Below are 26,567 nucleotides of genomic sequence, written 5' to 3'. Positions count from 1 at the left end.
AAATGATTGTTAGCCTCAGAATGTACGATGTATTCGCGTTCTAACTTCAACCTTACTTTATCATTCTTATTTCATTTTCATGTAGACCTCTTCACTGTGGTCACCTGTTACAAATTGCACTCGACTTCTGAAGAAGTCTCACGACTCCAGTCTTCGACGAATTCATGAAAGCTCAACCTTTTTTCGCTTCCACGTCACTGACATGGCATGGGTACCTCGTAGAAAAGACTAACAGTGGTGGTTATCTCATTTGATTTATCTTGCTCTCATCTCTCCGAGCTTGTTGTTCATCTTCCATCATCACACTTGTGGTCTGGCAATTCATGTAGCAACACCTACAGCAGACGCAAGAGCACTCTCTATTGCTACGATAGCTAAGAAGTCTGTGATCCTAGACAGGTCATCGGGTCTCATGTCTCAAATCCTGCCGCAATTACTTCATGAGTAGGCTCACATGAGCTTTCTCAGCAGTTGGTTGTGTCTCTTTTTTGGGTCTCAGTTGTGATCAAGGAGAGCGAGGAAGGATGAGCACACCTGCTCTCACTTTCCTTTCGTGAGACCTCCACCAATTGGCACGTTTCTGACAATCTGGGAGTTTTGTGAACCTCACATTCTCACCATGTGCCGATGCAGCCAGCCGAAGGGCTCAGAACCCTCGCCATTCGCATCATCGGCATCTTCGCAATCAAGAATCCAACCTCCAACATCCAGATAACCCTCAAGGTGTCTAGGGGTCCGAACGAAATTACTCCCTGCCTCCCTGACAGGCTTTCCCGATTCGGGAGGGTGTTCCTGGGAGAACGGCCCCGGTGGAGGTGCCCTCATCCAATCACGACTCGGCCGATTCCTGATGACCGCCCCGGAGTCAAGCTAGCCAATCCCGGATCACAACCCCGGAGGGTCATCATCAACACCCGGATGGACAGCCTTGACCGTCTTGTACGATGCATGTTGAAAGCACCTTGATGGCATGGCATGCTTGGAAACGATGGTCAGATATCAGTTGAGAAATTGTTAAAAGAGGCGATATAAATATCATGTGCTCGAGAGAATCGAGTTGGTTTCGTTTCATCCTCAAATTGTCATCTTGGAAGGGAAGAAACAGAACACCACCGTCACAATGGGCAAAAAACTCTCTGCATCGTCAACAAAGCCGCAGTCGGGCGGTGTCGTAGTACCGGCGACGACGAACCCGAAAGCCAACGGCGGCGCTCCGAAACTTACACGTGCCGATTCTGGCGTTGACGTTTCGAAGTCTGGCCAGGACAAGCCACTGCCGGTCACACTGCTTTCTGGTTTCTTGGTAGGATGATTCTACGTCCTCTCTGAGAAGACACCACTTACACCAAGTACAGGGAAGCGGAAAGACGACCCTCCTCCAGCACATTCTCAAGAGCGACCACGGCCTTCGCATCGCAGTAATTGTCAACGATATTGGAGCGTGAGTCAAATCAAACCAGAATCCCTTTGATGTCTGTACAAGTCTAGCCTTTAAATCCCACAGTGTGAACGTCGATGCGTCCTTGATTAAGAAGAGCCACAAAATCACAAAGACCGAAGAGAAGGTCATCGCTCTCCAGAATGGCTGCATCTGCTGCACCCTTCGCGGCGATCTGCTAGAAGAGCTGGTGAACCTCTCCGAGCTCCACGAGTTTGACTATGTGGTCATTGAGAGCAGTGGCATCAGCGAGCCCGAGCAAGTTGCCGAGACCTTCGATGCCCGTCTGGCGGAGCAAATGCAAGCCATGGGTGAAGGACCGGAGGGTCTGGATGCCGACACACTCAAGCTTCTCAAGAGACTGTAAGTACCTTCTCCATGATCCTCAGTGTTAAGCTGACAAAAGACCTTTCCAGTGCCGATGCCGGGGGTGTCGACAAGTTCGCCCGTCTCGATACCACCGTCACCGTCATTGACGCCTTCACAATCTTCAACGACTTCCACACAAGCGACCTGCTCTCCTCGAGACGAGACGACGTCGTTCCCGAAGACGAGCGTACCGTTTCGGACCTCATGGTCGACCAGATCGAGTTCGCCGATGTCATCATCCTGAACAAGGTGGACATGGTAAGTTTTCATCACGCACGTAACATGGCCAATCATCACGCTAACATACTCCTCTCAGGTAACGAAGAACGACCGCGCCCGCGTCCTCGACCTGATCAAGAAGCTCAACCCCAGAGCCAAGATCCTCGAAGCCAACTATGGCAAGATCGACGTCAAGGAGATCGTCAACACAAACACTTTCGACCTCAAGGTCGCCCAGTCCGGTGTCGGCTGGCTGCAGGACTTGCACGCCATGACAGTACGCGAGGTGAACGGCCGCAAGAAGATCACCCCCAAGCCCGAGACCGAAGAATACAACGTCCGCAACTTCATCTACACAAGAACACGGCCCTTCAATCCTCGACGTCTCTGGTCTCTCATCTACGACAAGTTCATTCTCCAGATGGAAGCTCCTGAGGGGGATGATGATGAGATGGACGAGGATGAAGAGGATGCAGACATGGACGACGCCCAGAAGGAAGATGAAGAATGGGAAGACGACGAGGAAGAGGAGGAAGGAGATGATGAAGACGCCGACATGGAAGACCCCCTGGAGCCGCCATCAAACGAAGTAATCCTCGCCAACAAGACCGCCAACCCGCTCTTCAACCGTTTATTCCGCTCGAAGGGCGAGTTCTTCCTCGCGACGAGGCCGCACAGGGCAGGCGACTGGTCACAGGCTGGTGCGATGTTGACTATGACCGGCGGTCGTCCGTGGTTCTGCATGCTCGACCCGTCAGACTACATGACGGGCGACGCAGAGGTTGACGCACTCGTCAAGCACGACATCAGCAAGGGTGGTGAATGGGGCGATCGTCGCCAGGAGCTGGTCTTCATCGGAGAGAATCTCGACATCAAGGGTCTCGAGGCGGCGCTGGACGAGTGCTTGCTCAATGACGAGGAGTGGAAGAAGTGGCAGAAGGTCATGAGGAATAAGAAGTGGGACTTGGAGAAGAAGCTGGATAAGCTGCAGGACATGTTCGACGATGGGTTCCCGGACTGGGCGGATGATGAAGAGGACCATGAGGGACATGATCACGCGTAAAAGAATAGACTTAGACAAAACACAAGAAGTAAAATGAACGCTGAGCCAAGCACTTCGACACAACGCAGGTAACTTCAAACAGTTCTTTCCCATCAAATATGATATGATATCAAGGTTACGGTACTCACGAGACAGGGCATCACAGCCGAAGAATCACTAAACGCAGGATGGGCATTTGTCTCGGTGTCCAACCTAGCTCAAACATTCCTTCTAGAGTTGTACGTCATAACAGGCAGCAACTCGACTTGCATGATAACGCCCCTCTCCTTGTCCTTGTTGGTGGTGATGAAACCCCAACTTTTAGTCAGCTTACTTACAAGTACTTCTTTCCTCAGACCGACACAACCACACGTCTCTCGACTACACATTCGACGTCTGCAGTTCTTTCCATACAGCATCGACTCTTCTGAAGCACCATGGCCAGGGAAGTGTTTCCCCGAACCGTCGTTGAAGAGACGCCAAGCCACGATGGAAAAATATGCTACGCCGCCTGGAAGCTGGTTGAAACGGATGCGCGTGCCAGGACGCCGCCAGATGCGTCCAACCGGCCAAAATGGTCGATCCAAGTCTACGATACAACGCCCCACGCCGGGGACCGGAAGCACGTCAAAGCCACGGCGCTGAAGCTGGAAGAGTCGACCCGCGAAGGCCGCGCTATGCGAAGCGCGCGCGACCGCGTCGAGGTCCACGGCCTCCCGCTTCCCGCCGACGCGCCCGAAGCTGAGCGGGTGGCGCGATGTACGGCGCACCACAGGGCCGAGATCGCCGCGCGGAACGCCACCGGCACGACGGATTTCTTCATCCCGCCGACCTTCGACGACACCTGGGAGCGCCAGATCTTGATCATCGACAACCCCGAGGCCTCGTGGGACGAGACGGGCGGCGCCTTCCTCGCAGTCTTCTTCGATCTGACGCCCGAGGCCAGGGCCGAGGATCCAGATGGGTCTGACCTCTATGTTGTACGCCTCGCCGGCGCGGATCTGGGTCAAAGGTTGCGGCCTTTTACGGAATCGATTGAGTGGTTCTACGAGTCATACGTAGAGGACGGTACCATTTACAGAGACTTAGAGAGATGGCAACAGAAAGCTTAGGCATTTCAACCAGTGGCCATGAGAACGAGAAGTGGAAGTGAAAGTGGATTATCAATATCGAGGACCGTAAGGAAAAGCACATTCTAACTGTAGATCAACAATCTCCAAGGGAAAACTACCAAAAGATGCCACATAATTTCCTCACCAATCCCAATCCGTGGCTACTGCAGAACCACAACCGGTCAGCAAGCACCTTGGCACAATGCAGCAGATTTAGAACTTTTCTTTCAGATAAGAAACAGGAACAAGAGAGCTAAAGCTGTTGAAGCTATGGCTTATTCTTGTGGTATGCCCCAGATATTTCACGGAAGACCCTTAGCCAGACGAATAGAAGCCTGAAAAGGGCTTCTAAGCAGGCGTTTATGGTTTTGCCATTTCAATCGTCACAAGAATCCTCCGAATCCTCCGAATCTTCCATGTCCTCCTGCTCATCAGCAACCGTCAACCCGGCGAGGCGCTCATCTGTTGAGTCGGCAACTGCTTGACGAACCTTCCGTGTGGATACCACTCGTTTATCGTACTTTGTCATGAGATCGACCAGCGCTGAGTCGGCACCGGAGCAATCGTCATCCAACACGGCAAGAAACATCTTGGGTGTGATCTCCACGGCAGGATTGTGTTCCAACAGCAGCTCCAAGACAGACACTTCTCTCGATTCCGTGACCATCCGAGACGCCATCTTCTGACTCACATGAATGCTGGGGTCAAATTTCAGCAAGCGTTGTATGATGCCGTAGGACTCCTCAGAATCCAGACGAGAAATGGCATCTACTACTCCACTTGAGATTTCCGTACCCTTATCCATCCGATCTAGGAGAATCTTCATGTGCTCGACATGACGTACTGCCTCCAGCATATCCTGGGTGACTTGTATTTGTGGGCTCCGTTCAAAGAGGACTTTGAGTAAACCTCTTTCCTTCGAATCATACTGGTTTGGACGTAGCGCCCGGAAAATGACGTCGCGGGGAATTGAAACCTCTGGATCGGCTTCCAACAGCCGACTTATACACTTGAAACTCTTTTGCGATGCAAGAGTAGTTGAGCTTATCCTGCCGACAGGCCTGAACTCAAGCAATATCTCGAGTTGGCGTTCGTCTGTTACGGCCTGAAGGATGTTGGCGGTGGCGCCTATGCCGCCATTATTCTCCATGAGGAACTTGATTACATCCGGATTCGCATTTTCGTGACTCAGGACATCGCAAATGATCTTTTCAGGTATGCTATTGCTCCACTTGCGCGAGAGCAATGGCTGAAGCCGCGTCGTATCAACCTTAGCCGTAGCTGCTGCCACAAGGTCATCGTCGGAGATGTGGAGAGAGTCAATCATCTCCATGAAAACGCTCAAAGGATCTTCTTTGCCGTTCCTAGGCGTAAAGCTTGGATGGCGTGTGTTGTAAAGTGCAGTTGCCAGTGGCGTTTGGCCTTGGGAATCCCTCGCACTTGGATATGCGCCGTGTCTGAGAAGTAGCCGGACCATTGATCCCTCGTGTATCTTGCAAGCATAGTGCAAAGGCGTCCCTAGTTCAGGATGTGAATGTTGAATCGTTGATGGCTGAGTGTGGTTCAAGCAGAAAGATAACAAGTCCATGTTCCTGCTGTGGATGGCAGCAAAGATTGGCTTGTCAAAGAATCCCCCTGTCGCGTCGAAATCAGCTCCATGATCCCAGAGTAACTCGACCAGGGACCGACTGCCAATCAGACAGGCAATGTGTAGAGGTGATCCAAGACAATCGCCTTCCAAGTCAACATTCGCGCCTTTGCTCAGCAGACTTCGAACAATCCTTTCGCAGTTCGAAAGTCTCAAGAAGCTGGTGGCAGAAGCAGGCTTCCTTCGGCCAAGGTGCGACTGGTCCCTCAGCTCCGATGTGTCAAGTGCCACCTTCCGTACTTTCTCCGCTAGTTTCCAAAGCTTCGGGTCGCCTGTCATGCCTCTCATCGTTAATGTCAAGCCGGCACAGGCTTCAAGTGCAGATACCAACGGCGAGTCGCCGTGACCGGCTGTGCCGTCGATATTGGCTCCCCGTGAGACAAGTAGCTGGACTACTTCAGACTGCAACTGCACCGCTGCAGCGTGAAGAGCCTGGCTGCCGGTTTCACCCGCTATCTGGTTCGCGTCGACAAGTCCCTGGTCCAGAATGTGCTCTACCAGGTGTACTGGGCCAGAAGCGCACACTCGAACGAAGCGGAATGCCGTCATGGGAGCGTAGCTCAACAGAAGCTGAAGTACTGATCCATCCAGGTTGTTAACAACAAAGGCTTCGTCGATGATGGGATCGGGATCGTCTCTTGCCATGATCTCACACAGAAGAAGCTCAACCACCTCTAGGTTCTCATGCTGGCATGCCGCTGCCAGCACGCCCTCAACGTGTGCCTCGGCGGACAACAACTTTTTGACAGTTCCAGCGTATCCTTTTCTGACAGCTCTCATCAAACCTGAGTTGCTTTCACATCTTGCGCCGGCCTCGATCAAATGACCGACTACGTCAGCGTTCCCTTTTGATGCTGCAATCGTGAGAGGGGATTTCCAGCTGTCATCAGGTCCCTCCACCGCGGCACCATTAGAAAGCAACAACGTGACCATTTCCAAGTTACCGCGTGCGCTAGCTGCATGAAGGGGGCTCGCATCCGTAAAGCTGTACTCGTCCATGAAGGAACCTCCATAGTAAAAATCCTTGTCTGTGGAACGAAGGCTTCTATGGCTCTCGTATGACAAGAACTTGACATTGACTGGTGCACCAGCAAGGATCAACTCATTTGCAATGCCAATGAATCCCATATCTGCTGCAACGATCAGTGGATGTGGATGCTCGAACCTGTCGGACTTTTCGAGCATGGGACTGGCTCCTCGGGCTAAGAGCATTCTGACAATAGCCAAGCTCCCGACTTGTACACCCAATCCCAAAAGTGTCTTTTTGTTGAGCTTAGATTTGTGTTGCGGCTTTTCTGGCTCCAAGCTTGCTCCACGGTCGAGAAGAACCCGAACTGTGCTCTCGTGTCCTCCACTGACAGCTGCACGCAATGCTGTGTGGTATTCCCCCCCAATCGAGTTGACCTCAGCACCAGCGTCCAGTAATTTCGACACCAACTTTTCGTGGCCTTGGGATGCCGCCGCTTGTAACGCAGTATTAAACTGGTATCCGGTTGCATTAATGTTGGTGCCGAGTGATAACAGCCGATCAATGAAGTCAGTCTTGTTCACAAACGCCGCAATCTGAAGCACCAAGTTCCACCTCGCGCTTTTCGCTGTAACATGCGGCATTTGAGACATCAGGTGGAGTAACGCTGCGATAGAGCCCTCTGAAAAGGCGTCGTCTATCCAAGATCTGACGTGTTGGGAGATTTCGCCACGATCTTCCGTCATATAATACCTAACGTTTTCCAATCTGGGCACCGTTTCCTCGAATTTCATGAGGACGTTGTCAACCAGACGATGCTGGAGTTCAACATCCTGAGGAACAGTGGCACCGGCTTCTAGTAGCTGCCGCACCGTCGACAAGGAAGATGAAGGCCGTTCAGCTGTAATGAAAACCGCAGGCTTCGTCCACTCCAAGATACCTTTGACTACCAGCGATACCGTCTGCACCGGAGATCCTGATGAGCTATCGAACTTGGTAGTCACAACATAAGTATGTTTGTCTGAAGAGAGGGCTTTCGAATGGTCGTCGGCATTGCTGACCTTGTTCAGGTCTGCTCCGGATCTAATGAGACTGCCGATAAGAGAGTTTGGGCAGTGTTTTGCAGCATACTGTATCGGAAACAAGCTTTGACCGCCTAGGTCATTGGGATCAGAACCATGTTCGAGGAGGAGTTCGGTGACCTCGACTTGCTGCTCCTGGTCGGCTTGCCCCGACTGATCTCTCGATGTGTATAGGTATCGTGTCGAAGGGTTGAGTCTGGCAAAGCCACGTAATGAAGCCTGAAGGGGGGATATGAATAGCGCAGCCGGTCTACGTTGTGCTCTTCGGCCATAATGCATGTAATGCCGGGGAATCCGGCGAACGGGGGGAACATCTGATTCAGAATCAGACAGCTCGTTTCCCGAGTCGTCCAGCTCGACATTCAATTCGGAAGAGTCGCTGTCACATGACCTTGAGCTAGACACCATATTTTGGCCTTCGTCAGAGGAGCAAAGATTGACGTCGGCCTGGAGGTCTACCACGAGATACCGCACAGCGCTGATACGGCCTTGTTCGCTGGCCAATACCAAGGCGCGTTTGAGCGGAATGGAGTCGGTTGAATCTGCCAGTGCCGGCCAGAAAGTCATGAGCAACTTCATAATTTCCAAGTGACCGCTCGCTGCAGCTGCAACAAACATCTCCTCGCCAGTTGAGGGTCTTCGATTTCGAAGGGAGGGTGAATGAAGGAGCAGCTGCATAAGCTCGTGGTGACCATGCACAGCGCAGAGACGAAGCCCACGCTTAATGCGAGCTTCAGAGAGCATCACATGATGTTCCGTTGCCAGTATCTGGGTCGTAAGCTGGGAGTTGCCCGTTCTGCAACTGGTCATAAAGTCTGAGAAGAGCCTTCGTCTGCCACGCTTTGAGTTCCGGTATCTTGCGGCTGTAGCTGTTGCAAATGCTTTCATCCGGACACATTCTTCGGCCGCGCAATGTTTCTCAGCAAGCTGAACGGCGTACTCCATGACTTCGCGTTGTTGGTTCTTTTTCGCTGCCACGAGCATAGCCTCTATCAACGGTTTCGCGGGTTGTCGGCTCTGCAAATGATCGAAAAGAACACCAATAATTGGCACGTGGCCAATCTTCGCAGCTTCCTTGATAGCTTCGACCATGCTGGTAGGGGAAATTCCCAAAGCCTTGTGATGTTTTACGAGGGTTTTTACGACCTCCTGACGACCAGCAGAGGCAGCAGCCTCGACGGGAAAGCTCTGCTCGCCCGTATACCCTCGAGACCGGTATCCCAGAACTGGGAGACATGTTGTGCCGCTGACATCAAAGCTGCGCTGATCTTCAGGAACCACATCGTTCACCGTGGTACGTTCTGTGACTGAGCTTGTTTGTTCGGCATTTACCCTCCCAAAGTCATCGGCGAGTGACTGTCCGTCTGGAGATGCGTACCGCTCTGGAAATGCATCTCTGAGGAGCTTTTCGCTTGCTAATGCTTTGGGAACGCTGCACTGGACGAGGCCCATATGCCTGTAAGGCGCGTAGCCTTTCTGTAGCATCAAGATGACGACATCTTCATGGCCCCCTTCGGCAGCGGCATGAAACGCGTCGCGAGAGTATCCCTTTTCATGGACGTCCGCGTTTGATGCGATTAGCAGTTGCACAGCCCTCAACTGACCATGATAAGCCGCTGCTTGCAGCGACGTGCCCCAGAAGCCACTCTTTTGGTTGACATTCGCTCCATTGCCAATGAGAAGTTCCATTATGGCGATATGCCCTTTCCAGGATGCAGTCTGAAGCGCATCACCATGACGGCCAAGGGCGTTGACGTTGGCCCCGCGACCCAAGAGTAACTGAGCCAGCCGGTTGTAGTTGAGCAAGGAAGCTGTCCTCAGGGGACTTCCATAAACCCCCTCCCCTTCAATGTCAGCTCCTTTCGTGAGCAGGAACGTGATTAGGTCTTCGTGGCCTCCTTCTACTGCAACTGCAATACAATCTGGAGGAAGGCCTCGTTGAGAGAGGTTTTGGTCAAGGAAGCGACGAACTGCCGTGAGGTTACCACTTTTGATGAGGCTGCGTACCCTTTTCCTCATCTTGTCCTCAGTGGGATGGGAAAAGGGTGCGAAACGAGGCTGCTGGAGCTGCTGGATGACCCTGGCAAACCCCGAGCGGGCAGCGTGTCCCATTGCTTCTTCATGATCAGCTTCGCTCTGGATCATGGACTCAGTGTCTAAAAGACGGAGCACTACGTCTTCTTTCCCTCCTAAGAAAGCAGCCTCCAGTGCGTTCTTGTACACAGTGCCACATGAGACATCTGCATTATGACGCAGAAGATCCTCAACGATACTCATGTGCCCCTCGAAACAAGCGGCGTGGAGTGGACTTCCGAATTTTCCACCATTAACATTGACATTGGCGCCATGACCGACAAGCTTTAACATCGTTGTTAAGTGCCCATATCTCGCCGCAAGATAAACAGGAGTGTGGCTGTGCTTGTTACTTTGATTGACGTCAATGCCGTCGATAGAGGCCAAAACAGACTCAAGCATCTCCTCAAAACCAAACATGGCGAACAAGAACAAGAAGCCGTCGGTGCTTGGAATCGCGTCCAGAAGTGGCATCATGGCATGGTCCCGCGTGAGATGCGGAACCAGGTCCTGCACATCGCTATGCCAAGACTCGAACGAGAAATTGACTTCCCAATCGTCTTCGAAGATGAACGATCTCACGCCGCTCATCAACTTCTCGAGAGCCACATTATCCTGGCACAAGCTTCGCGCCATCTGCAAGTGCACCGGCCAGTATATCGCGGCGTAGATATAGAAATCGTCATTTGGGATTCTCAACGTGTCGTCAAACACTGCTGTTGGTCCACGAGAGCATGCATCGAGGCAAGCGGACGCCAGAAGAGTGTGAGCTGTCCCAGCAGCGTAGCGTGGCTGACTACTCAAGAACTCTTGAACCGATTGATGTATGAATCGCATGATATTGCAGGTGGTGTCGAGAACAACCAGGTTTGCACATATGGCAATTACCTGAGTCAACTCGGGTGTCGGATGGTTTGCTTCAGCGAGGGTTGCCAAGAGCGCTGCTGGTGTCAGGGGCTCTCTCATGTAGAGGAGCCAAGATATGACTTTGACCGCGATACCTTGGCCTGTATCTCCCATTAAGTCAATGTGGTTCAGAGATTCCTTGTATAACTGGTCGATGTCTTGAGGAACCTTGTTTTTAAGGGCTGCGAGAACATCGGCTTCAACGTGTTCTCGGCAAATGCGATCAACTTGCAGCTTGGCCCATAGAAACCTACGAAAGTGATGATTAGCACAGACTCATTTGAAGGGGGGATTTAAAGTAAACGCCTTACATCTCACCGGCTCCTTCCATAACCGCTCGCCTCAGTTCGCTGCCTGTTTGTGGCGGAAGGTTTCCATTCAGTAACAATTTCTTCGCAACAGCGGTATCGATCAAGTGGTTGACATATGCCTCCATGTCTGTTCGGGTTTCCTGACTTGAAATCTGGACTTCATGCTCAGCTTGGGGCATCATCGCTGCACGTGAAGACCGGCTCGTGACGAATATCTTCACGACGTTATCCGCTTTCGCGACGATCTCCCTAAGCGCAAGGATAAAACCAGGACGTTCCCTCTCCACGATGCTGTCTAAACTGTCGACAATGATCGTGATGGGATCCTGGGTAGCCAGCTCCAAGATGAGTCGCACGCAGTCTGCAGTTCTGAGCTTGAACATTCCAGCCTTTCCGGTCGTTGATCTATGGGCTTGCCGTTCATACTCTGAGCAAAGGAACTCTCTCATTTTCGTGGGAAGTGTCGTGTTGACCGCAAGTTGGTAGAGAATAGTTCTCATGACGTCGTCAGAGGACTGGCGTTGCATTTCCGATTCCAACGTCGAGCAGTAGAAGTAGCCAAGTGGTGCTGCGCGAGAATTGGTCTCTGTCATTGCGAGAAATGACTCCACTACAACAGAGCAAAGCGTCGATTTTCCCGACCCCGGGATGCCATGGAGTAAGAACAGGGCCGAGGAACTTGATATTTGCCATTCAACGTATGATTTGTGTTCGAGCAGCCACTGACCAGCTCCAGGTAACCGCAGATCCACGACGAATCTGTGGTGGTTGCTGTAAGGCGCTACCGATAGCCATTCGTAGATGTCGGTGAACTTCTCTTTTGATATCGATTGGAGCGTCTGCGTTGAGAGCCTCACGAAGGCCTTTTCCATATCTCGCAAGGTTTCCGTGTCTGATAATCGGGCGTAGTTATTGATTTCGGCTTCCAGATTGGCCATCATCTTCGCGCGGTCCGGGTCAGCTGAGCGGAAGGGGCTGAGCACCACTCGAACTGTGAAAGGTTAGACGTTGACGAGCCCAGTACTCATGCCCAACACCAACCACGTGTTCTCTCTTGCAAGAGCTTGATAGCATAGCTGAGCCGAGTGAGAATCTCTGCATAGAGACGAACCAAAGCTGCTTCCAAACCTTGTTCGGTCTCCAACGACGTCCCTCGCAGGTACAAGTTCTCAAAGATGCGGTAACGAGCCATCATTCGGGTAATGTCTTCCACTAAACACGTCGTTAGCTTCATTTCGGAAACACGTTTTCTGGCTTGTTTACAATCGTCAACGAGAGCTTTGAATGTTTCAATCTCGGAGATAGATGTCTGAAGTAGAAATCGAACAGCCGCCCACGGCAGCGCGGCGTGGGCGGGATCATATTGCACGATCGTGTCGCCAACTTCCTTGAAGCGATGAACCCAGCCGACGATCTTCTCCAGCAAATCTCTCACAATCACCTCGCTCCCGTTCGGTTTCTTGAACTTCAGTCTTTTGTTGAAAACCAGTGTTTTTTGTGTCTCGACTTCTTGCAGGACAACTTCCTGTGTTGACGCGAGATTGTCAGCCGATTCCTGAGTGCATAGCTCGAATACCCCTCTCACCAGAATTTGACGCTTCGGCGTCTTCACTGTTTCCAGGCCCTTTCTCACATCGGGAGGTAGTGATTCTAGAGCCTTGTCCCACAGACCAGCAGCGGCAGCCGAGATGCTTGGAGCAGATGCCATCTTGGGGGCTCAAATGATTCGTACTTGCGACGACAGTCTCACGAAATGGATGTGACTTCAGAGCAGGAGTGTTTATTTGCGCGAGTTTTAGGAATTGATCAGGCTGCGTGTGCATCGTCGACCCCATTGATAAGCAACAGGCCGGCTAGCCCCTCACTCCGCCCAGATCAACTGGACGAATCATTTGGCTTGATGCTGACATGGTGAGATGCAGGTGAAGATGCCTGGCAATAGTGTCCAATTTGCGCTGCAAAATTCGTTGAAGGCAACCGTTTTACACGACATGAAGCTTCAAGCGTCGTGGAATAAAGCGCATTGCCGCATCTGCCAAGCCAACATTGAGTGGAAGACGTTTGCTGGCGAATTGAAGGGTGGCTCGGCAGACTATGAAAATAACGCACATCATAGAAATTGTACTCATAATTTATCCAGATACATCATGTCCAAGAATCGTGTGATTGAATGATCACTCCAAGCCTTGTTTAGATAGAGCTACTACTATCTGAATATGTATCTTGATTGCTGAGTTATGATCTCGTTATTACATATGGTCAGGCTTTGGTGCGGAACTGGGAATGAGAGAGCGAAATGAAAAGACCGCTTGATCCCTGATTTAAAGATGTAGCAGCATGAGACCTGATGCGGCTTTGTTTCACATTACTCTAGCACAAATATGTACATACCGGAGTAGACGTCACTTGGTGGCGGATCACGAACACATCATAGGTGGGCAACTCAGAGTCTAAGCGAGTGATGTCAATAGTCAGGCATCGAAAGCGCTAGCAGCTCTTTATTATCGAACGCGAACTTTTACACACTTAATCTTCATTCCACACGTTTTCCGGGCTTAGAGAATCTAACGGCGTTGCTTTCATCCGACCGAACAGTCCAAATTGCCATATCGAAGACCCCATCCGCCACATTTCCATCCAATGCCTTCGCCACCGCCCGAAGAAAAGCAGAACCGCAAGGACAAGATCCTTGCACAAGCCACCGAGAAGCTCGAACAGGCACAGCAAGAAGCCGAAGCCGCCCAGCGCGCCCGAGAACGAGGCGAGGGTGTCGAGGACCCCGAAGAAAAGCAAAAGATACTGGCGGAAGCGTCCGAGCATGAGCACAAGGCCAAGTCCCTGGCCCGGGATTCCCACCGCCTCCAGAGTGGAATCTGGCAGGGTGGGATAGGTGGCGCAGGCATCGGGGCTGGTGTCGGAGCCGGACTGGGGGCCGGCGTGGGCACCGTCGTGACCGGTGTCGTCGGCGGGGTTGCGGCTATCCCAACCACGTTGCTCGGGGGCCTGATCGGTGCTGGTGCCGGTGCGATACACGGGCCTTGGTACAAGATAGATATGGGGAAGAAGGAGGAGGGTTCAGACCAAGGGCAGAAGACTGCCGTTGAGGGGACCAAGACTGACTGAGGGTCGTTTGAGAAGGAGATTTCGTTCCTTTTCGGCTTGGATTCGGATGAGGTTGCATATATGGCTATCGACACGACTTATGACACCAGACGGCTTCTATTTGGTTCTTATCGCGGGTGGTTTGGCACTGCATACATACACGGACATCGCAAGAGGCTGGCAGGATGGAACATAAGACAACATTGGGCACATCATTTCCTGTTCTATACGTTACACAGACGTGTTTAGCGTCTGCTGTTCAACATTTTCTCGTTCACTACATTGCAGTTCATCCCGTGTGCTGCCTGATGCGGAGATGTCTCTTGTGAAACCGAAGTGGCGATTTCGTTGCTCCCGTCCGTGCCGGAGCATGGTCGGCTCCGATGCGGATCCGGTTTGACCGGGACATACTACCTTCTCGAAGATACCAGTTCGGCGTACGGGTTCCAGAGGCGGTTGCACACACGCTGGCTGGGAAGACATCCAGCTTGAGCCAAAGTGTGCTCAAGCAGTGAACAGAAGATGTTCATTCCCATTAAATCAATTAACAGGGCGCATTCCAGAGCACCAGGTCTACGTTCGTGTTGGGCGATAGTCATCCGAGAATAGAACAATATTGGCAATAATTCTTCATGGGCCCCGGTTGCTGATTTCGCTCGACAATAAGTCTCAGGCCCTGCCGACCTTTTGAGAAAGGCCCAGAAGTCTGTCGGCGAAAAGACAGCTTCAACCGAGGCATCGCAAGCTTCGATTCAACCGTCGGGTCTCTCAGGTAGCTTCATCAAGTTGAAGGCAGTCCTGAAACCGCCTGGCCTCCGTGCAGAGGTGAAATGAGTCGCATGCCCGCGATAAGCATATCATTGCCAACTCTGGATTGAAAATATGATGGATCAGGAACAGACAAATAGCGAGGAACGGTTGACTCCGGCAAATCTTTTAAAGACTGGGTCGTCGTCGGATGCCACGAGCCTATGAATCACGGCGGTCCAGCCGCTGGCGGGAACAATCGAAGGAAGCCGCTCCCGTTCGGCTCAACCATCCCACCGGCTTCCATGGAGGCCGATATTAGCGATAATTGCGGATGGAGCCGACGTTGTTTTTCTCAGACTGCATTCCCCTTTGACGGGGTAAAAAGGAGAAAGCGCAGCTTGACCCAGGACTGACTAAGACCCCCTAGCGGAGACTCAGTCCGATCAATGCGACAGGCATATGGCTGCTCAACGTGGGATAAGGACACCGCCCAGTTGGCTGACCCAGCTCTTACTGAGGGTCGATATGATAACTCGGCAAGGCGGCACTTATCAACCGCACTCTATTTTCACTCTAAAAGTGAAGCGCCGGGTCTGCTTGGGACGGCCTGCGATGACGATACCACTGTCGGCTAAGTCATGGCTATCACACTGCATCAACTCACAGCAGGGCGTGGAAAAGTCCAGTCATCCACGTTCGAAAAGTCTCGGCTGCATCAGCCGAGATATTACGCCCAGCAACAGACCGTCACGTCCTGGATGACTCCGAAGATGGGATCCCGACTTTTCGTGTTCTTCCAAGTTCCAAGCGCCGTGATGGCTGTGAGCCACCGCAGCACGGCACAGGAGTGGACTCCTTTTCCTTTCGTGCTGGGATTTTCGTCCCGTGTAAAGTGATCTGCGGCAGGGAACATCAGCCAGCGCGTTTTTCCCCGCCGTGCCCCTGGCCCATGTTTCAGGTGAATCCCACCACGGGCGCGTCGATCAGGTACCATCACAGAGTTCAGCGCAGCATGATCTTCTCGGTTCGATCGTCTTCAGACGAAAGTTTCTCATATTGAGTCTGGGGAAACAGAGACGTCGGTTGATATGTCTCAGCAGTCCTTATTCTGACCGAAGGTCGATTCCGAATGAGCCGAGTTAATGTTGACAGGCACTCAGACTCGATCGGCTTTCGAGCACTAGCGACCGATAACCGGCGCCGGGGATTGACAAGCAAACCCGGCATGGCGCCCGAGATTGACGACTGTCAACGCTCAAACACGACAAGTTATTACGGGCAACTGGCATGCAGGTAGACGCAACCACCACCGGCGGCAATGTCAAGTTCTGGTGAAGAGGTGGGTATCGGTCAATCTACAAGCGACCGATTCGGGGCACCAAGACCAGGCCCAACGCAGCCGAGGAGCTGTGGTCGACAGGGGCAATACGCGAACCTCTCGTGAGGGCGACTTTAGATGAACAGGATCATATGGGAATCGGCGCATGAGCCAAGCTTGGCGACCATATCTCGACCGCGATGCCCCCTCATCTTCGAAAGGTCCTACAGGGGTCGATTTCGTCAACCGTACTTTAGTTGCGACCCGATCAGGGACCCATCCCCGGCGGCGAGGGCCGTGTTTGGTGGGAATTGGTTCCTGCTTATGGGGTCGCTCCAATGTTTCAAACGAGCCTCGCCCAGAATCGTCCTTTCGTCGAAGAACTTCTTTCGGGCCCCTGGCTCAGCCAACGTGGGCGAACCGCCCCCTTTCGCGCCGCCCGTTGGCCCACGATGCCCAGAAGAACGAAGGCAAATGACAGGGAGTGGGGATTGGAGAATTCTCATCAGGTACGGGGACATGGGATGGATACTCGTGGGCGGTTGACGGCCAACGGCTGCCAGGGGTGCACGAGATGCCTCGAGATATAAGAGAACGGTCTCTTCTCGACTTCTTCGACTCTTTTTTACTCCTCGTTCTCAACCATCGCTGTGTCTTTTGTCATTGTACAAACCACTTTCTTTCTTTTTGAAACCATTCATTCATTCATTCCCTGGTGGAAAATCAACCTTCATTTTCTTCCGTCCAATCTTTCTTGACCAACACTCTCTCTACCAAACTCCCGACACACATCCACCAAAATGCGTACCTTCAGCTTCCTCGCCGCCGCGGCCCTCGTGTCCCAGGCCACCGCCCACTACGTCTTCCCCACCCTGATCGTCAACGGCGAGCAGACCGAGCGCTACGAGTTCGTCCGCGAGGCCAAGAACTCCAACTCCCCCGTCGAGGACGTCACCTCCGAGGGCATTGTCTGCAACAAGGGCGGTAACGACGACGACGTCCTGGCCAAGACCAAGACCAAGGCCGTCAACGCCGGCGACGAGGTCGGCTTCATCGTCGAGAACGACATGGGCCACCCCGGCCCCCTGGCCGTCTACATGTCCAAGGCGCCCGACTCCGTCTCCTCGTACAAGGGCGACGGCGACTGGTTCAAGATCTACGAGCTCACCACCTCCGACATCACCGACGCCGGCCTCCAGTGGGCCACCTACGTGAACAACGCCGGTATCCACAACTTCACCTTCAGCATCCCCAAGGAGGTCCCTACCGGCGAGTACCTGCTCCGTGCCGAGCACGTCGGTCTCCACGGCGCCGGCTCCAAGGGCGGTGCCCAGTTCTACATTGCTTGCGCTCAGCTTTCCGTCACTGGTGCTTCTTCCGGCACTCCCGAGCCCACCGTCAAGTTCCCCGGAGCCTACACCGGAGAGGAGCCCGGTCTGCTGATCAACATCGTAAGTTCACCTCCCTTTATAAAAACGAAGTCGCGGTGGCTGTGCATTGTGGCTGGCCAAGCGAATTACGTAAAGTCACGTGCGACGCATGGGCCATGTCTCCACCCCACTTCCGGTCGGACGTTTTGCTCCGGCTGTCTGCCCGTCAGATCTCGCGATGATATTCTAACAATAACCAGTACTACCCTGCCCCCAAGAACTACACCGCTCCTGGACCCTCCGTCTGGCCTGATGCCGCTTGCATCGATCACACTGCCAACCTCCTGGGACAGACCTCTGACGGAGACTGCACTGGATCCGACGGAACCGGCGCCACTCCCACCACCCCGTCCACCCCGACCGCCTCCGCCGGCATCCCCGACTACAACGGCGGCAACAGCACCACCACCCCGACCGAGGCCGCCCAGCCCTCCCAGGCTGCCGCCGGTGACGACTGCGAGAACTCCGCTGCTCGCCGCCGTGCTCGCTCCATGCGCCGCCGCCTTGCTCGCGCCGCCTACTAAGCGTCTCTCTCTCTGAGACGTGAGTAGACTGGGGATAGACAAAAGTTGATGGAGTTGTAACACTAGAGCTTGTGATGCCTCTTTGGGTATTCCTCGCTCACCAATTTTTCTTGTACATACGTATGACTTAAGACACTGGATGTAAATGCGATTAGATATCGGACGATCCTTTGTGCCGAGGCGTCCTCATGTTTGATATATGGGATCATTTCAAACCATTGCTCCGTTCCTTATGCAGTGACTGACGTTGTTGATATTCATTGCTGTTGTTTTGGTTACCATGTCACAGCATTAATCTTGCACTCATCTTTCCGAAGATTGATATTATATACTGTCGTTCGTGAAACACGTAAGTGACGTCACAACAGCCGCCAGCCTTTTCCAATGGAAGAGCATGTATAAGTTGACCCCTCAAGCCCGCCAGTTGCAAATCAAGATGCTGAACGACTGTGCTTCACGCATTCAAGAAGCTCACTAACATCAAAACCAGAGAGAGTCAGGAGGTTGACTGCCCAGAGTTCCGAATACTTACAACCTGAATACAAGCTCAATACTCACCGCTCGATACAACGTAACAAACTATCATATGCTGGGGGCGGCCATCAGGGGTCTTGGATACCTACGGGCATGACTCGTAGCGACGCACACGGCATCTGTCAATTAGCAACATATCAAGGCCTTGGGACCCTTATATGCACTCGAATATTGCTTAGTACTCCAACCACCAATTCCATGTGCCGACAGCTCTGGTATGCATTCATCGTTCCTCCACAGGACACATCATAGCTGGGTTGTCATCGTCGGACGGCAGTGACGCGCCACCGTCTTCTGGAGAGTTTCTCCAACTGATCAGCCAGACAACACACACCAAAGTCCCAAATAACTCATCACCGCACCAGTGAACAGCGCGGGGCGGAAACGGCACCATCGGAAACAGACTGTGTCGGGCTTTTCCTTTTCCCCGGATTTTATCATGCACGGCGCCGCAATTCCCCCGCACTCACCCCCACCGATGCTGACATGACGGCATCCTCTGCTCCGGCCGGTCAGCATCTTGGTAGCCTTTGAAGTCTCACAGCCTCGACTGTAGGACTAGAGCCTGTCAGATGTAACTTGACAGCGAGATCTCGAGATCCAAGATCTATGAACAGCTCATTGGCAAAGACCTGAGCATGCATCTGAACTTTCGAAATGCTCCGAGTAACGTCGCCCCTAAGCTACCTTGCCCAACCCCGCGAATTCAAGTGCGGAGAAAGATCCGTCAGAGTGCCACCCGTGCCGCCCTGCGTAAATGCTGCCGCCGCCCCTCAGTCTGGGGTAATTCGAGCCGCCAGCGGGTCCCTCCAAACCGCCCGTATCAAGGCAAACTTCGAACCATCTGAGCCAGACGCATCCCTTCTTCCTCGGCGTCTCCAACGCGGAGCTCTCTGATTTGCCCGGGGGAACCGGGTTGTGGCCTCTTCCATTGACCCCCGCGCCGCCCGTACGGAGGCAGCTCCTCGCGCATACACACTATCGTCTGCAGCTGAGAGACACGACACGACACGACTGAGACGGACCCTGCGGAGACCTGGAGCTTTGGTTCCAACCTTGGCGGCTTTCTGAGCCAACGATCTCCACAGATAGGCGAAACTTGTTGAGCCCGGCATGAAGGGCGGTGGTTTGGTGCGAGTTCGCAACAGAACTGCGCCGTCTACGGACGTACAGCAACACTCAACCCGATCTATCCCCGGAGAACCCCCTCATCCTCCGTGTCGCGTCAAACCCGTCAGGTGATGTCACGACTCAGCCGTCGGCGCGGAGTAACGGAAAGGGTCCTGCTTGAGAGGGGTAGCTTCGTCCATAAAGCCTCCAAGTCGACCTGAAGCTCACGATCCTTCCAGCCACGCCAAGTCCGTTTTTTCCATCACTGCTGACGCTGTCTGATACCACGCACCATGGCAGGAACATTTCCACACAACGACCGGATCGAGCCCGGCTCGGTGAACCTTCCCGCCCGCCCGTATCCCCCAACAGTTCGCTCGACATCAGTCGATGCGGGGAAGGTGGCGGCAGAGGCCATCGACGCCTTCAACGCCGCGCTGCGGTCCAAGAACTACGACGCGCTCGCCGACCTCTTCGTCGCGGACGGCTACTGGCGCGACCACCTGTGTCTGTCATGGGACCTGCGAACCCTCAAGGGCAGGGAAAAGATTGCAAAGTTCCTCGCCGACCGGTGCAGGTTGACCGAGGTCCTCGTCGACACCTCGACCGAGTACCGAGCTCCTCACCTCGCTCCCCTCGACGCCCACGGCAACGTCCTCTGCGTCCAGTTCTTCATTTCTTCAAACACCAAAGTCGGTCCCGGCCAAGGCGTGGTGCGGATGGTGGAGTCTGGTGGCAAATGGGAGATTCTCACATTCTTCACCGTCCTGAGAGAGTTGAAGGGACACGAAGAACCATTGAAGCACCGCCGCGAGAAGGGTGTTGAGCATGTTGGTATTCGAGACGGAAAGAACTGGAAGGAGAAGAGGGAAGACGCAATCAACTATACGGACACTGAGCCTACGGTTGTGATTATTGGTAAGACCATCCATCGTCAGGCTGCATGAGGGAATGAACTCACACGCATCTAGGTGGCGGCCAAGCTGGTCTTACCGTGGCCGCGCGTCTGAAGATGCTCAACGTGAACGCCTTGGTGGTTGACAAACACGGCCGAGTCGGCGATAGCTGGCGTAAAAGGTATGTTAACAGTGACGTCCATGGGGCTTATAAACCCTCATTGTGTTGAGTGCTGGGTATTTCACTTATATCGCGTCATGGGAAGCTACTCCCCAAGGTGTTGCTTGATACGGGTTTTTTTTTTTTTCCCTTTTTTTTTTCCGTAGCTCGCGATGCCCTCACTTCTCCCAACAGAGACGTCCAACAGGTTGCTAACCATCACAATCGCAGATATCACCAGCTCGTGTTACACGACCCCGTCTGGTACGACCATCTTCCTTATTTGGAATTTCCCGCAAACTGGCCCATATTCACGCCGAAAGACAAGATCGCCGAGTTCTTCGAGTCGTACGCAAAACTCCTCGAGCTGAACGTTTGGACATCGACGACGATGACAAAGTCGTCTTGGGACGACTCAAAGAGGCAATGGACACTCACACTAGACCGCCAAAAGTCCGACGGCACTCGGGAGACGCGAGTATTGCACCCTCGTCACGTCATCCAGGCGACCGGCCACTCCGGCAAGATGTTCTTCCCCGACATCAAGGGCATGAGCGGCTTCAAGGGCGACAGGTTGTGCCACAGCTCTGAGTTCTCGGGGGCAAAGCCCAACTCCAAGGGCAAGAAGGCGATTGTTGTCGGCTCGTGTAACTCGGGCCACGACATCGCGCAAGACTTCTACGAGAACGGGTATGACGTGACCATGGTCCAGCGCAGCTCTACCTGCGTCGTCTCGTCGTCCTCCATCACGGACATCGGGTTGAAGGGACTGTACGACGAAGACTCGCCGCCAGTCGACGACGCAGACCTCTGGCTGTGGAGCCTACCTGCCGAGCTGTTCAAGTCTCTCCAGACCGGCGTCACGGAGCTGCAAAACGCCAACGACGCCAAGCTGCTCCAGGGCCTGCAGAAAGCCGGCTTCCAGCTCGACATGGGCCCGAACGGCGGCGGCTTCTTCGTGAAATACTTCCAGCGGGGCGGCGGGTACTACATCGACGTCGGCTGCAGCCAGCTCATCATCGACGGCGAGATCAAGATCAAGCAGGGACAGGAGATCACCGAGGTGCTCCCGCGCGGGCTCCGCTTCGCCGACGGCACGGAGCTGGAGGCGGACGAGATCATCTTCGCGACGGGATACCAGAACATGAGGACGGAGGCGCGCAACATCTTTGGCGACGAGGTCGCCGACAGGGTCGGGGACGTCTGGGGCTTCGACGAGGAGGGCGAGTTCAGGACGATGTGGCGGCGCAACGAGCACCTCCCCGGATTCTGGTTTATGGGGGGTAACCTCGCCATCTGCAGATACTTCTCCAAGATCCTGGCGATGCAGATCAAGGCCGTGGAAGAGGGGATTGACCAGTCCGAGCAGTCGAGCCCCTCGCCAAGGCTTTAGGTCAAGTGGCTGGATGGAGTTGGGACATGATCTAGTGACTTAGGCGCGAGAATTGGGCTCGGAAGATGTAAATATCCAATATCACAAGCTTCAATTGCAATTTGCCAAGAACCATAACATCATTGTCTCAGTTGACCGACTGAGAATAGCCCACTTCGAATTCAGAATGCTTGGAGTCCGGAAAAGCGGCCGCTGTCAATTGAAGATCAACTCAGCCGAGCGCCCGCTCTCTGCGAGAAGCTGATGTCAACGAGCCGTGAGTGCCACGCTACAGTGGATTTCGTGATTTCAACTTCTCCTCATTTGGTGGGCATGTCGGTGGAGTTTTGCTTCAACTGAGGAAACTGATCAGCGCCGGACGACTGTTTCGGCAAAGCGAAGAGAAAACGAAATTGCACAACTCTCACAAAAACCCTTTCTCGCCCAAAGAAACCAAAGCTTAACTCACAGCCTTATGCCTATCCGTTGATCTATCGCTGGCCGATGTAACCCGGCACTTTCTCTCCCACTCATTCCGATCGCCGGCCACGGTGGCCCTCGTGGTTTGGTCACGCTTGACTGCCACCCTCAAGGTTTCTCCAAGACTCCGACCTGGCCTTTTTGGCCCCCGGGAATGGCGGCTTGGGGGCTTTTTTAACCTCAGTGGATATCCTCTTGTCCAGTTTACATGGTGTTCACGTGTGAGTTCACTTAACCCCATCGGTATCTGCCGGACGATTGCGCCCTCCACTTGGCGGGCAGAAGATTCATCAGGCAATGCCGATCACTCCGTGGGTTTTCAGAACTATTGAATGTTCAAGGAACTAGCTTTGGCCTTCCATTCCAGCTGCGTTCATCCCGTGGTCTTGTCTTCTTTGGCGCTTATTATGGGGTGAACGTCAGAACGGGCTCCAGCGTGTGTGGGTTGATCGTCACCGTCAGTCGACGGTGGTCGGCCGCGATCACCACTTCGCTCGCACTGACGACGCCACAAACGGTTTTTGCACGGAATTGGGGTTCCGGAGAAACTCGTTCCCAGTTCCAGAATGTCTGTCTTCTCTCGGCACGTGTTTTACGTTGACTGTCGGGACTAATGAAGGGGTAGACGGTCACACTTGCTGAGCCGCGGGATGCAATCTTCAGCACACGACTGCGCCGCAGGAAAAAGAAAGCTCGTCGCAGCGATGACACACCAGAACGCGAAACGATTTCCAGGAGGAGGAGACATCACCGAGAACACAACGCCCGGCGGGTAGGGATTAGAATCCGCGCAGATTCTGCGACGCAGATTGATGGCACCTTCTGCTCCCTCCACCGTGGTCGCCGAGGTCGCAGTGCCGACGATGTTCATCGATCTGCGACCCTCTATCACGTCAATCGCAGCAGCTCCCACAAGCCGAGGGGGATTTCCGAGGATTCCAGTCCCCAACCAACCGGCATCCCAGAAACTCCGTTTGAACCACAAAACTTTGACTTGAATTCCTTCCAGCAGGCGTTGCGTCGACAAAAGTCCCGAGTTGCGGATTCGTGCCCCCGTCCATACCGATTGGCGAATGCATCAAGGGACGCAAACTACTGAAGCTTCATTCTGATTCAGGGGCTGTTCGGTCAGGAATTTTGCATCTGCGAAGAACCAACCTTCCCACGGAGGTATTTCGATTTGTAAACCCCGTCAGGCATGCCGGTGCAATTGGCTCGTGAGGAAGTTTTCTTGCATCGGGGATTCATTTCTTCGGGCAGAACACTCGAATGTTCAAACAAGGAGGGCCCCTGTCTCACTCGGGCTGCCACCCTACCGCGTCGAGGAGTGGCCGAATCCCACTCGCTGGCCTGCTGGGCGGGATCCTCATCTCCTTTCCCCGGATTGGCAATTATCGCTGAGACCCCTGCATGGCGACTTCGCCAGGGCACCAATGCCACCCACGAAGAGATCGAGTTGCCTCAACTAGCGGCACCGAGCCTCTATTACGACGTGCGGCCGAGGTAGGCGAATCCATGTTGCAGAATTTCCCCGGCGTTGAGTATCCCACCAACGACATGCAGCATCTCATGCGTCTGGGTTGTTTCGATCGAACAGGGCTGCAGAGGGCCACAGAAAAGAATGGGGGAAGATGACTCCAGGTGCAAGTCATAAAGAAGGGGGACGTTCGTCTTTCTTCTGGATACTCTTCTGTCGTCTTTCTTGGCCATTTCGAATTCGCTCCTTCAACCAACAACGTACATCACCATGGCGGCGACCATGCCAACACATGACGCCCAAAAGGCGGCCGCGATGGACAATATCGACCACTCCTTGGATGGAGAGTCACGACAGGGGGAGATTATTGCGATTCTGGTGGTTGGGTCCGTACTATCGAGTGTGGCGGTTGGACTAAGGGCCTTCACGAGGCTCAAGATGCTTCGAACTTTCGGCGTCGACGACGCGACAATGCTACTGGCGCAAGTGAGTCTACTCCTACCGTGTAATGTCTTTGAACGTGCGCTGATGAGTGTTCCGAACTAGATGCTAGCACTAGGATCAGCAGTCGCGATCGGACTAGGTATGTTCTCATCATCTTCATGACGTTAATTCAGCTTCTTATTGTTGTTGATAGAAGGAAAATGGGGACTCGGCTCTCATTCCTGGGTACCACCACCTGAGGACTATGTTCCATACATGAAGGTAGGTCTCATCTTTTGGTCCTATGATACGATTGATGTTGATGCAATGTGTAGTCCTTTTACTCCTCGATTGTCGTTTACAACATCGCAATCTGCCTCGTCAAAGTCTCGATCCTCTTTCAATACCGCCGCATCTTCGCAAACGAGATCATGCAGAAGTTGACGATGTACGGTCTGGCGTTCATGTTGACGTGGACCTTCACCCTCTCTATTCTTCTCCCACTTGTGTGCTACCCAGTCGCCAAATTTTGGGACGACTCGATAGACGGCCGCTGCTTAAATTACCTCAATATATGGTACGGTATGAGCGGTGTCAACCTCGTGTCCGACTTCATCATCTTCAGCATGCCGATCCCCGTCATCAACTCCCTTCAACTACCACGCCGCCAAAAGCGCATGCTGCTCCTTGTATTTGGGCTTGGATTCTTGTGAGTGAGCCTCGAATGTCGACATGATATGACGCTGACGTTAAAAACCTAGTACCTGCATCATCTCCGCACTTCGAATCCGAACTCTTCGCGTCGCGGCCCAAACGAAAGACCCATACTGGGACAACGTGGACGCTGCTACATGGTCTTTCCTAGAAGTCACCATCGGCATTCTAGCAGCGTGCCTTCCAACCCTTCGACCGATCTTCGTCACGCTACTTCCCCGTCTCTTCAACGGCTCTTCCCTCAACATGAGGAGCAGCGGCAAACGTGCATGTGCCTCTAGATACCCGTCGAGATACGCAAACCCTTACATCCAAGCGAGCCACAACGACAGGACGACCGGGCCCTTGTACAAGAGCCCACTGCCATCACCGTCACTGCCCACGAGCAGCTCGGAAGGGATGAAGCATTTCGACGATATCGAAATGTCTGGGGGGCGTCGTAATGACGCGCCAAAGGACTACACTGTGACCTGCAGTGCTGCGAGGAGGTCGAAGAGCCCGGAGACCAAGATTCAGCGTCTGACGAGTCAGAGGAGATCTGATGAGGAGCAGGGCATTGGGCATATCATCACGACGACGACTGTGACGCAAGAGGTCACGTTCGAGCGAGCGGACAAGGCTTGATGAGAGTACAGCCGGTGGGAAGAATGTTGGACGAGATCATGCCATTACTATCAATACCTTTTCTTAATTAACGACGAAAAAAATAACAATTCTACAAACGAGAAAAGATTGCTGAAGCGAACATGAGTGACGTTCCAATCGCCCGCGGTGATCATCACTTTTGCGGCGCAGTAGAGAATATCAGGCGAATCAATTTTTTTCAATGGGAATATTGAAGCATGAGGAACACTGGTGTGGCAATAATCCCTTGACCCGCCAAATCTTCTCATCCTGTCCAGTCGTGCCATTATTCCATGCTTATAGCGTCTCCATCGTCAGCAATATCCTGGACGAGGACCCATATCTGTGCTGACGCCCGAGCCGGGTGCGTATGATATATCGAAGGCGTCAGACCGACCGTCTTGGCATCAACCCCTGGTTATTTCCGGTCCGCTCCGAAGAGGGATTCGGCGCCGTACCGAGGACAGTTTTTCCGTCTGTTTCCTT

The 26,567-nt window shown here is 53.3% G+C and overlaps 7 protein-coding genes across 7 annotated transcripts; 6 read left to right on the top strand and 1 right to left on the bottom strand.

Annotated features, from left to right (window-relative positions):
• Positions 1–1,120: 1,120 nt before the first annotated feature.
• CkaCkLH20_11473 (cobW domain-containing protein) lies at positions 1,121–3,089 on the top strand (the record flags this gene model as incomplete). Its single annotated transcript, XM_038894187.1, has 5 exons — positions 1,121–1,303; positions 1,356–1,441; positions 1,505–1,801; positions 1,855–2,065; positions 2,124–3,089. 5 exons carry the CDS (start codon positions 1,121–1,123, stop codon positions 3,087–3,089), a joined length of 1,743 nt encoding a protein of 580 aa, XP_038740517.1.
• A 416-nt stretch (positions 3,090–3,505) lies between these two features.
• CkaCkLH20_11472 (uncharacterized protein) lies at positions 3,506–4,180 on the top strand (the record flags this gene model as incomplete). The annotated part of the gene is made up of 1 exon (XM_038894186.1): positions 3,506–4,180. The coding sequence occupies one exon, from the start codon at positions 3,506–3,508 to the stop codon at positions 4,178–4,180; it is 675 nt and encodes a 224-aa protein (XP_038740516.1).
• Positions 4,181–4,556: 376 nt separating this feature from the next.
• Positions 4,557–12,875, bottom strand: CkaCkLH20_11471 (uncharacterized protein; the record flags this gene model as incomplete). Its single annotated transcript, XM_038894185.1, has 6 exons — positions 4,557–11,106; positions 11,168–11,735; positions 11,895–12,158; positions 12,209–12,379; positions 12,431–12,692; positions 12,753–12,875. 6 exons carry the CDS (start codon positions 12,873–12,875, stop codon positions 4,557–4,559), a joined length of 7,938 nt encoding a protein of 2,645 aa, XP_038740515.1.
• Positions 12,876–13,807: 932 nt separating this feature from the next.
• CkaCkLH20_11470 (uncharacterized protein) lies at positions 13,808–14,290 on the top strand (the record flags this gene model as incomplete). Its single annotated transcript, XM_038894184.1, has 1 exon — positions 13,808–14,290. One exon carries the CDS (start codon positions 13,808–13,810, stop codon positions 14,288–14,290), a length of 483 nt encoding a protein of 160 aa, XP_038740514.1.
• Positions 14,291–17,137: 2,847 nt separating this feature from the next.
• Positions 17,138–18,291, top strand: CkaCkLH20_11469 (glycosyl hydrolase family 61; the record flags this gene model as incomplete). The annotated part of the gene is made up of 2 exons (XM_038894183.1): positions 17,138–17,788; positions 17,968–18,291. The coding sequence occupies 2 exons, from the start codon at positions 17,138–17,140 to the stop codon at positions 18,289–18,291; spliced, it is 975 nt and encodes a 324-aa protein (XP_038740513.1).
• A 1,937-nt stretch (positions 18,292–20,228) lies between these two features.
• CkaCkLH20_11468 (uncharacterized protein) lies at positions 20,229–22,384 on the top strand (the record flags this gene model as incomplete). The annotated part of the gene is made up of 3 exons (XM_038894182.1): positions 20,229–20,853; positions 20,907–21,012; positions 21,223–22,384. 3 exons carry the CDS (start codon positions 20,229–20,231, stop codon positions 22,382–22,384), a joined length of 1,893 nt encoding a protein of 630 aa, XP_038740512.1.
• A 2,206-nt stretch (positions 22,385–24,590) lies between these two features.
• CkaCkLH20_11467 (uncharacterized protein) lies at positions 24,591–26,081 on the top strand (the record flags this gene model as incomplete). Its single annotated transcript, XM_038894181.1, has 5 exons — positions 24,591–24,806; positions 24,867–24,903; positions 24,958–25,025; positions 25,079–25,452; positions 25,505–26,081. 5 exons carry the CDS (start codon positions 24,591–24,593, stop codon positions 26,079–26,081), a joined length of 1,272 nt encoding a protein of 423 aa, XP_038740511.1.
• Positions 26,082–26,567: the final 486 nt, after the last annotated feature.

The sequence above is a fragment of the Colletotrichum karsti genome, assembly GCF_011947395.1.
Source record: "Colletotrichum karsti strain CkLH20 chromosome Unknown Scaffold48, whole genome shotgun sequence".
NCBI lineage: Eukaryota > Fungi > Ascomycota > Sordariomycetes > Glomerellales > Glomerellaceae > Colletotrichum > Colletotrichum karsti.
This window is presented reverse-complemented; position numbering and strand designations above follow the sequence as displayed.